The sequence below is a fragment of the Humulus lupulus genome, chromosome 5 (genome assembly GCF_963169125.1).
Source record: "Humulus lupulus chromosome 5, drHumLupu1.1, whole genome shotgun sequence".
Lineage (NCBI taxonomy): Eukaryota > Viridiplantae > Streptophyta > Magnoliopsida > Rosales > Cannabaceae > Humulus > Humulus lupulus.
In genome coordinates, this window is record NC_084797.1 from 143,894,276 (window position 1) to 143,906,215 (window position 11,940).

The window sequence follows — 11,940 nt, forward strand, 5'->3', positions numbered from 1 at the left end:
TAATTTTGTGGATAAATCTTTTATTTAATTAAATTTTAAACTTTTTAATTTAATAGTTTAATTATCTTATTTTATTTTTATTAGAAAAATAATATATCTTTTAGTTGGTTAAGATTTTATCTTAAGTTTAAATAATTATTTGAATTTGATTCTTTAATTATTTATATTCATCTTAATTAAAAAGATGACATAAATAGTAATTTAATTAAAAGTTAGTTTTAATTAAAGAAAATAATTGGAAAGAAAATTTCTAATTAATTAGTTGGGTATAACAAATTCCTAAAGATTTGCAAGAAACCCTAAAAGAGACTAGAAGCATTCTTGGAGTCTTGAAAACAAGAAAGGTTATTTTGAAATTTTATTTTTATTTTTTCAATGGTTGTAAATTTAGAAATAACCAATAGTACTTGGTTCATCATTTATTGTTTATTTATTTAAATAAATGTTAATAAATGTTTGATTGATAACATGATGATGCATTACTCATGTCATTCATGAAACCCCACATAGTTTTCATTAATCATGCATATTTTAGAAACAAGATTATTTAGGATTGTCCTAATTATTTATGTGAATTGTTTTGGAGAAATCAATTGCATGTAAACTACTAAGTATTAAATTAGTTAAAACTTGGTAACTCACACCATAATAAAGGCAATAGTTTTTATAGGCCTTTGAGATAACCAACTTTATTTAAAACATATTTTAGTAAAGTTAGATGAATGTAATGAGTAATTATCTAGATCACATTAATTGTATAAACAGGATCTTTTATAATTAAATGTATTTTATAATTAATTGCATTGATAGGTTATTAATAAAGTACTAATTAATTTGGAATTAAATGATTAGTTTAATAAAACACATTATTTCTAAAATAGTAAGTGCGAGAATGTGAACATCTCAATGTGACCTATGTTATCCATTACTAGCACAACACTGTGAGACATGAATAGGTCCTCAAGGTGGCTTTGTTTCCATCTCCTTAAGGAAGGTTTCTAGACATATTAATACCAAGGTTGGCTTCTTACGAAGATAGGAAGGAGTGATGTATTTTAGGCTTGACCAACCCTAAGGCGACACTCTCTAAGTTAAGTCATAAATTCTGAAATAATGGGTTACACTTACAAAGATGCAATTAAGCTTTTGAGATGGATAATTGCATCTTGACAAAACAAGCGGTCCTTTATTTTTAAAAGAGAAAATAAGGAGTTATTTTGATTTTTAAATTATAAAGATAAGATTGTCTTATAAGCTATCTGAATTTAATTTGACCGACCCTAAGGCGACACTTTATTTGTTGGGTAGTTTTATTGTGGAAAAGTAAATGTTTATTTATGTGTTTTAAATATTGCATTCATGCATCATATTTACTTTTCGAATAATTGATATTTTTTCAAATAGTAATATTATTGTACTTTATTTCTTTCAATAATGTCGAACGGTGGCAATCCTACAACTGCATTACTCTCACTTGAAAAAAATAATGGTGATAATTTTATAAGAAGGAAATCAAACCTAAATCTTATGTTAATCTGTGAGAACCATAAATTTTTCCTAATTGAGGAATGTCTTGAAGAGCCCGCTTCCACTGTCCTGAATAATGTTCGGGACAAGTATGATGCCTGGATTCAATCCAACAACAAGGCAATGTGTTACATGCTTGTGAGCATGAGTGATGTTCTGAGAACAAAGTATGAACCCATGGAAACCGCATTTGAGAAATGGATTATCTTCAGGTCATGTTTGGACAGGAATATGATCAAAGTAGACATGAGGCTAATAGAACCTACATGACTATTAAGATGAAGAAAGGTGTTTCTTTACGTGAACATGTTTTGAGCAAGATTAACGTGATGCATGAAGCAAAAATACTTGGGGCCATCATTAACGAGCATACACAAGTAAGCATCATACTTGAATCACTAACTCTTGCCTATTCTGAGTTCACCCCCAACTATATTATGAATAAGTTGGAATTCAACATGGCCCAGCTATTGAATGAACTGCAGAGATTTGAGTCTCTTAACAAATCCATTACAAAAATAGCTGAGGAAAATGTGGTAGAGGAGAAACCTTCAAACTATGAGGATAAATCCAAGAAGAGGAAGAAGAGCAATGATAAGGACAAAGGAAAGGGAAAGAAGACCAAGAAAAGCAAGAAGGCACCAAAATCCAAGGAGAACAAGAATTACAATAACTCTAAGAAGAAAGAACCAAAAAGAAAATGTTTCCACTGTGGAGTTGCAGGTCACTAGAAGAGAAACTGTAAAAAGTATCTATCAGAGCTGAAAAAGAAAGGTAAATCTGATTTACTTGTACTTGAAGCTTGTGTAGTGGAAGACGATATGTCATCCTGGGTTTTAGTTTCAGGAGCTGCTAACCATGTTTGTTCTTCTATGCAGATACTATTGGGAATACTTATACAGGATCTTATTTGTTTTCATGTAAATCATATATTAAACAAATTAATATAAGAAAACCTAGAGCATGTTTCTATAATTTAATTTATATAGAGATAATGATAAAAACACTAACTCATTTAGCACCTTGAACCAAATTAAAAGGAAACCATCGTTTTACTTCTTCATCAGAAGCTATATATGTTCATATCTATGATTAACACTCTCACTTAATTATATTACCGAGTTCCCAAGATGTAAGTATGGGCTAGTCTGTAGGGTAAGCTAGTAACGAACAAGTCAAAGAATTCAAATAATACAATCAGTTAGAATACTAACCACTCATAATTAAGATTGGATTGATCTATGGTCAACCATATGATATGAGTAGAATATATAATAATGGTATGTTTACTTATCCTATCTACTGTCAAAATTAGTTACGTCTAATATAACAAATACATCTGATCTTATCTACTTTGCTAATGTTCTAGAAAGAACATAACACTGCAATGTGTAAGTAGATCATATCATAAAATTGGCAAGTCAATGTAATCATGTGCACTGACTAATCTTAAGACTAATTTATGTGCACTGACTAATCATATTTATAGTCCACTATGATTACTTCACTATAAATACGATTAGCTATATACTCAGGATTTAATAAAATTTTATATTAGACAAATAATCATGAAAATAAAACATGTGAGCAAAGTGATTGACCAAGTCAAAAATTGATTTCTATTCTTTTATTGATAATAAAATGAGATTACAAATAAATTGGGCTTTAATTATGGCATAAAACCTCAACAGATACTTGAGTCATCAAGGGAGTTGGCTAATGGCCACATCACCATGCGAGTTGGAAGTGGAGCGCTCGTTTCAGCTAGAGCAAAAGGATCAGTCAGTTTACATTTTGGGAACAATTATCTGGTTTTGAACAATGTTTATTTTAGCCCAGGATTTTCTAGAAATTTAGTTTCTTTATCTATGTTGCATGAACAATCTTTAGATATTTCTTTTAATAATAATTTTATTATTGTTTCGAAGAATGGTATAAAAAAATTTCAAGCAGAACATATAAACGGACTGTATTTGCTCAAACCTAATGAATGAACGCTTAATAACTCAGAATTATTTAAAGTAGCAAAACTGCAAGGAAACAAAAGACAAAAAGTTTCAAATGAGGATGACACATATGTTTGGCATTTTAGTCTTGGTCATTGTTAGGATTAATGTCCTAAAAACATGTAAAGACATTTTATTAGTTTTAAATAAAATTACAATTTTATTATATTTCAATGTTATAATTATTGTTTGAATTAATCATATAATAATATCAAGAAAATTCCTTATTCATTCATGAGAATATGATCTTGTATTAGTACAAGAGAATTAAGATCATATATAATGAATAAAATAGTCAGTGACATATCAAAGTATAGAATCTTTAATAAATGGTTACTAGTATGATTTGCTAAGCATACGAGATGCGAGTAATCTAGATTCGGATTACTGATGTGGATAGACATCTTAGTAAAGGTGATGTATATAATAGAGAATATATATGACAAGACCGATGGGAATTAATTATCTTTATAAACTTGTTGTTTCACATAAAGATTCAATTATTTTCATAATAGATGATCATTTGTAGATCAGTCTAAATCATGAGTATCCATGAAATCCTGTTTGTGTTTATTGGATCTTTTGATTCACTCGTTATGGTCTCTAAGAATAATGAGGCTAATGACTTTTATTTTGGAGATTCAATATCATGGATGGATGGGAACATGGATTACAATATTTGAATCCATGTTTTCCTAACGAATTGAATATTGTTTCTCTTAAGGGTTAATTCTGGAACTGAATAGTTATTGAACTCAAATCTATAATTAGATTATAGATTAATTATTCACTAGTGAATTAATGGTACTTAAGGATCAAGAGGTAATTAGAAGGATAAAACAGTAATTCTTACCAACTCTAATTAATGAACCAATAATGGAGGACATAACTACATATATTGATTATCTCAATGGACTATAAAGAAAACTATATAAATATACTTCTAAAAATACTTAGAGTGCAATTCCATAACTATAGTGGAGTAATCATGGAATTAATTAATAAGAATATTAGATTAAAGAGCTTGATTAATAATCTGGTTTATTGGAGTTTCGAAATATAGGTCCATGGTCCCCAAATCACATCTGTCCTACACTATCAAGGGTAAGGATGTCAAAAGAAAGATTTGTAGAGAGGACAAAATTGCAAATGAATTAATTTTCCAGGGCAAGGAAATAATTATGTGATAATTATGGGTAATTGATTAATTTTGAATTAATTAATTATTTAACTATATAGTTTTTATTTTAAAAAATAATAGGTTAAAATTAATATTAATCTTGTTTTTATTAATATAAAGAGAGAGAATAATAAATATCTTATTTAGAATATGGTATATATTTATTTAATATAAAACTGATATTTTAAGATAAAGTTAATTTTGAATTAACTGATATTTATATGGGAATATACTCATTCGGTACCCTGTGTTTCATTAAAATGTAACTTTAGTACCCTCTAATACAAAAAATTCGTAACAGGTACCTTGTATTTGTAAAATCAGTAAAAAAAGGTACCTTCCACACAATTTTGGTCAATAATTTTTCAATAATACCCATATTACCCTCCATTTTAATTAATCAAATAATTTTTATTTATTTTTCATATTTTCAAATGTTTTAATATTATTTTCTAAAATAAAAAAAACAGAAACACTAATTAAAAATAATACTTTAATTTGTGTTCTCCATGAGAATTTGTCTCATTCTTTTTTTCTATCCAAAAAAAAAAAAAAAACTCTGAAACACTCACACTTTTCCATGGTGCTAAGCTTGAAGACAAGTGAATTTCTTCATCTTCTTTCTTCTTCTTCTCCATGCCTTAGGGATGAATCTCTCTTTCGTAATATTCTCCATGCTCTAGGGCTGAATCTCTCTCCATTATTTATCTCTATGCCCTTCAAGTCTATGCCCTAGGTTGTGTTAATACAGTATACGACCATTGATCGCATCAAATAGGGTGAAAGAATGCAACTATCTAGCTTGGTGGAACAAAGATTATTGGAATGAAGGAAATGAGAAGACAATTGGGAGCAACAAGAATCTAGGGGATTCAAAGATGGTAAAACAGAGTAGAAAACTTGGAGGAAAAATTTTCCTTTGGAATTTTTATGCTTAAGAGTGTATATGTATTTTGTCTGTTTTTGCTATAGTTTATAGCCTTGAAGATGTAAAGTTCAGTTCAGAATTATGTTTGTAATGTTGAAATTATTAATTTGGTTTGGTTTGGTTTGTTTTGTTTTTTTCTTTTTTTTTTACTGAAAGAATCCCATCAAACACAGGACCCAAATTCATTAGCAAAGGAAAATAAAGAGTTCTACATCCATAAACCAAACAAAAGAATTGAAAGCAGGACAACAAAGCAAATCAAAGTAAACGAAATAGACTCCATTATGGTTTTGTATTTTACAAAAAAGCTTAGAAGTAATTTTAACATATGTAATTTCAAATTGAGAAGAAGTTGCAATTTTGGTTTGGATCTGTTTGTGTTTCAGCATATGTAATTGATTGTTTCCAAAACTCCCCCATGATCAATGAATAAATAATTACAAAAGAAGAGATATAGAAAATGAACAAAAAAAATTTGTAAAATTGTAAAATTGCAAAATCACATTCATTGCTTCATTGTAATTTCCATGGACCACAACTGATTGTCATATTAGTCTGTTAAAAATTCAGTAGTGTAGCTAGTCAAAATACAAAATAAATACTACATCCAATATTTTTTTATTTACAAAATGAATTTAGTCAACTAGAACAACAAAAAATAGTGTAAAATGTAGTCAACTTGTGTTTAAAAGGTGTTGTGGTTGGTTGTAGATCTATTGAGTATCATGTGTTGAGAATAGGCCTACTGCTGCTGCAGTGGTGTGCATTTCTTCAGCAGTATGTTGCTCAAAATTGGTCATTGGAACCTGACAATAATGTAATGTAGTTGAATACCCCATATGAAAAATAAAAAATTAACATCAGGATCTGAATATTTTACCTCAAATGATGTTGACCTTCCTCTGCCTTGGCCTCTCCCCCTACCTCTGCCTCGACCCCTACCTCTTGTTGGCAATGCTTGTGGTTGAGATGGGCCATTAAGTGATTGTGTTTGTTCTGCATTTCCTCTGCCTTGACCAGTGCTCTTGCCTTTGCTTTTTCCTTTGCCTTTGCCCCTGTCTCTTGTTGGTTGTGCTTGTGGTTGAGATGGGCATGGTGATGGTTTCTTCCATGAACTACTATTGTGGCCAAATTCATGAAAATTCTTACACTTTTTAGTGCTAGAAACACCCATTCTAGTTGGCTGCCTCTCTGACATAGGTGGCAAAGGCCTCTCCTCTCCTGCAACCCTTCTTCTACGATGCTTTTTAGGTCTCCCTGGTGGTTTTCTTACAAAAGGTGGTAATAACTCCTCATCATCAAATTGAGGCCACATCGATTCATCAGGGATAGGATGAATAACATGCTCAAATGTCTTCCTCCACATTTCAGTAGTGAAGTATGGAAAGCAATAATTGACTATGTCAGCCCTGGTGGTGGTTATACAAGTAGCTGCATGAATACATGGTATTCCTCTTACCTGCCATTGGCCACAAATGCAAAATAATTCATTCAGTCGAACAGTACAACTTTTTTTGTCATAATCCACCTGAAATTCTTCTTTTCCAACCCTTGTTACTAATGCAAAATGTGCTCTTTTCTGGAGTTCTTGCACCTTCGCATGGACTTTTAGAGTGAGCTTGTGCTCCCATCTGTCTGCTATTTCTTTCCTTGCAACCATCATGGCCGTTTGTTGCATTCTTATACCCTCTAGCAACTCAATTGCGGCCTTGTATCGATTGTCTTCTATCCAATCATTGAATGACTCAACAAACTTATTGGTGAGATGTTCTACCTTCACATTTGGATCAAACTTGCTCATTGTCCAATGCTTGAAGTCAATATTGCTCAGCCAGACATGTGCCTCATGGTTGAATTCCTTAATCCGCTCCATTATTCGCTTGAAATTCTCAAAATTGGCTATCTCAACTGCTGCCCAAAAGAGACCTTGAAGGTGTGATGTGCCAAACTTTTTTACCATGTTGTTTTCCAAATGAAAACAACAAAAACGATGCCCTGCATCTGGGATTTCTGTGATAGCCTCAATTAAACCCTACAAATATTTCCAATTAGTTGTAAGATTAAGCATCTACTAAAAGCATTTACAATAGAAAAAAATATGTACACAAAAGAATTTGAAAGAGAACACTAACCTTTTGTCTATCACTCATGATACACCATGGTTGGCCTTTATTAGTATCTCCGATTTTGTTTCTCAACAAGTCCAAAAACCATTTCCAACTAGAGTTATTCTCGGCTTCTACAATTGCATAAGCAATTGGATAAAAGTGAAGATTGGCATCAAGCCCCACTGCAGACAATAAGATGCCCTTGTATGGCCCTTTTAGATGACAACCATCTAAGCCAAAAAATGGTCTACAGGCTGCTAAGAAACCAGTTTTCACACCTGAGTAGCAAATGAAAATTTTGTTGAACTGAGACTTCATTATTGGGGCTGCCAAATTATCACCCTCCAAATTCTCATCATCTAGATTTTTCTCAACTGGAACTAGATTACTCTGTATAATAGCAGTACTCCCAAGGTTAGTTTTGTGAATCATAGCAGCATAATGCCTCAAATTGCCATATGACTGAGCATAATCATAGCCCCCATCTTCTCTAGCTTTCTGTCTAGCTTTCCAAAGTTGCCTGTTTGTAGCTTCAATTCCAAAATGGTCTTTCAACTCTAGCCTCATCCTTTGCAAACTCATGTCAGGAGTTTTAGTTAAGGTACTAGAAAGCTTTTTGGAAATCCACCCTGATGTGGCTATCCTATTCTTCACAACACATTGCCATTTGTGCTCTGGATTGTAGGTCTTGATTATAAATTGCCGTCCATCTGGTGATAAGGAAGCATGGATTCACCATGTGCAACCTTCAGCTCTACAAACTGAAGTGATTCTATGTGAAGCATGTTTCACTTTACGAAGCTCGAATCCTTCTTGAATGGGAAAGTCTTTCAATACTGCCCCAAAGGCCTTGTGATCTTTGAATCTTTTCCACTGTCGAAGTAGTATTTTTCCATTCTCATATATGTCCTCATTCTCTGGTCTTGGCAATTTACTATTAGGATCCACCAAATTTTCATTCCTTGAAAATCCCTTGTAATTCATGTGCTCAGCCTCATCACTGTCATAGTACTCTCCAAACCATGTCTCAGTGTCAGATTTGTCACAATATTTCTCTAAGTCAAAACTGTCCTCATCATCAGATGAAGTCTTATTCCTTTCTTTTCTCCACTCCAAGTCACTGTCATCTGTTGGACTTGACAGAGATTCCTCATTCGCTTCACCTATGCTCATCTCATTTGGCATGCTAGATGCCCTTCGAGTTGCATATTTGAGCCTCCTAGGGGCAGCACTTGATGATGCACCTAAGGTGAAATTTCCATATGGTGGAACCCTTGATGTGTCAATGCCTCCAAGGTCATATTGCATGAAATCATCATCTATTGTGTCAATTTCTGCCAATTGATATTCATATGTATCAAATTATGGGGCAACAAGGGGCATTGGTTCATTTTCATTAACTTCTGGTACAACAGGGGTCTGATGTTGAATTTCAGGTGGTGTTGGTTCATTTTCAAGTGCTTCTGGTGGTGGTGTTGGATCTGCTGTTGTAGAAGCAGAAGCAACTGAATGCATTATCATGTCCCTAGTTCAAAGCACAAATAAACACAATCACAAAGAAAAAATCAAATAAAAAACATGAACTTTATTTATAAATAAAGACATTTGAAGCTATACTTCGGAAACCCAAATGCAGAGAAAATATCAAATTTAAAAAAACAAAAAAGAACTTTTTTCATATACTAAGACAATGAAAACTATATATCAAAAACCCAAACAAACCAAATCATTAAATTATATTAAACAAAAGATATGGAGTAAAGTGAAGATATAAAGTGTTAAATTATGATATATATTCTATTTTAAAATACATAACATATTGAACTTATTAGCATGCAGTATTACGTGTACGACAATAATTTTTGTAATACTTTGGATGCTATATATCTACTACATATGTTTAGATTAGCACCACTAAGATGGAAGAGTTTATTATTCTTCTCCATCTCTATAGTATTATTATAAAATTCAGTAAACTATAAATGTATCATTTGTTGGATTAAACCAACCAAATCATTAAACTATATTAAACAAAAACTCTTGGCCTATTAATAACTGAAAATTATGTAAGCATTATCATGCCTTGACAGTTGAACAATGATGAAATCATATCAGTACATTCCTCTTTCAATTTGCTTATTCCCTAAACCCTTTGTTGACTGTGTTTTTAGCCAACGACGTGAGAACGTCAAATACAACAAACCTTCAAGAGAATTTAAATAACACAGACAGTTTAATCAAGAAAAGTAAATAACACACAAGATTTTTATAGTGGTTCAGCCCCGATCAGTCGGTAATAGCCTAATCCACTTAGAGTTGCGATTATAGATCTGTACTCAAGATCAGATGGACTGAGCCAACTGAGTTTCTTCAGTACAGATTGCAAAAATACAAGAATTCTTTCAAATACCAGCACTTTCTCTCTCTAGAATACTCAGACCCAAATTTTCTCTCTCTATAATACTCAGACCCAACTTTCCCCAAAAGTCCAGAAAAAAGAAGAAGAAGCCCCTCTCTAATCCCATAAGCCCTCTATTTATAGGCTTAGGGTCATACATCTGAAATGTTACAAAACCCCGCATTCGTGGGAAGAATGAGAGATTCCCGCGTATCTTGTTGAAATTGTTTCTGGGAATCTTGACTTAGTCCTCCTCTAGCTAGTTGATCCACCTCTCCTACTGACCACTCATGCAAGTGCTGGTCGGACATGTGCATGGTGGTAGGACATACACTCCTCTCCTCTAATATGGCACTCTCCTCTAGCATGCCATGTCTTTATTTGGACAACCATTCACTTGTTGGACATACGCATAAAGACCAAATTCTTGGGTTCTCCTCGGACCAAAATCCTTTGGGGTCTCCTAGGACCACTCTCTTGGGGTCTCCTAGGACCACTCTCTTGGGTTCTCCTCGGACCAAAGTCCCTTGGGCTCTCCTCGGACCACATCCTTGGGATCTCCTAGGATGCACTCTCCTTAGTTCTCCTAGGATGCACTCTCCTTAGCTCTCCTCGGACCACATCCTTGGGGTCTCCTCGGACCACACCCTTGGGATCTCCTAGGATGCACTCTCCTTAGCTCTCCTAGGATGCACTTGGCTTGGTTATGACATCTTTCAAGCAGTCCAAATTCTTCGTCAGTCTACCGGGTCACTTTATCACAACTCTGAGGAGTCAATGTATTTATTGACTATTAATATGTCTTTTACTGACCATGCACTGCCACTTGTCACATTTATTGCCACGTCATTGATCTCCAATTTTTGGGGATAACACCCTTCAAGTAATATACATACATATATGATATATACAACATATACAAATATATGTATATATTCCCTAAACCCCTGAAACAATATATATGCATACATATATCCCATATACACATATACGACATTTTTTTTACCCATATCAGAAATAATTACTATTAGGATCCACCATTCAAAGTCATGATTCCATTGACAAAATAAATACCCAGAAATCATAAGAAACTATTAGAAAACAACCAATATGATACAGAGAAGAGGAAAAAATAAAAACACCAACTAACCTCTTGAAGACGACTACTGCTATGACAGAGTGGTGGTGATGGGTCTGGTGTCCAGTGGCCTTCTTCCCAAACCCAGGTGGGTTTCTCCGTTTGCCTTCTCTGTTAGAGGTCACCACTGAGTTTCTCTCACTAAATATCATATCAGTTTTAATTTAAATTTATTTTAAATAAAATAAAGATTATATAATTAAATTAAATATTTTTATATAATTCTGATAGTACGTGAATTTCAGAAGAAGCTTTTCATTATTTTTATGAAATTAAAAATACAGACTATCTCTAAAAAAAGAGATAGTTTTCTCTAAACTTAAAAACTATTTTAAACCTATTCTCTCAGTCAAACCTCTCTAGATCTCATGTGTTGAGTACATCTAGAGAGTCACATAAATCAACATTTTGAATCCTACGTTCCCACACACGTCCTTGTGTGTTTGAGGATTGGTTTGGAAGGTCAAGGTGTGAGTTTTGAGATTGCTGGATAGGAAAATCTTTGATTTTATACAAAAAGATTCAAGGACACTTGATAGGCTACAAAAGGTAATCCTTGATCTGTTTTGTATGTGATTTAATGTTTATATATGTATATGATCCTCACTGGTATTAATATTTATTAAAATGGGTCTATATATTCCGCTGCACACCT

General features: G+C 32.8%; 1 protein-coding gene across 1 annotated transcript; it reads right to left on the reverse strand.

The window, feature by feature from the left end:
• Positions 1-6,354: 6,354 nt before the first annotated feature.
• LOC133779552 (uncharacterized) lies at positions 6,355-8,331 on the reverse strand. Its single transcript, XM_062219502.1, has 3 exons — positions 7,774-8,331; positions 6,522-7,673; positions 6,355-6,447 (listed from the first exon to the last, which is right to left on the reverse strand). The coding sequence occupies exons 1-3, from the start codon at positions 8,329-8,331 to the stop codon at positions 6,355-6,357; spliced, it is 1,803 nt and encodes a 600-aa protein (XP_062075486.1).
• Between the last annotated feature and the right edge of the window lie 3,609 nt (positions 8,332-11,940).

Excerpts from the sequence above, each read along its gene's own strand:
- LOC133779552 (XM_062219502.1), bottom strand. The coding sequence starts at position 8,331 with ATGAGTTTGCAAAGGATGAGGCTAGAGTTGAAAGACCATTTTGGAATT. Across the intron at positions 7,674-7,773 it reads TCATGAGTGATAGACAAAAG|GGTTTAATTGAGGCTATCAC; the intron begins GTTAGTGTTCTC and ends AAATATTTGTAG. Across the intron at positions 6,448-6,521 it reads GAAGGTCAACATCATTTGAG|GTTCCAATGACCAATTTTGA; the intron begins GTAAAATATTCA and ends CATTATTGTCAG.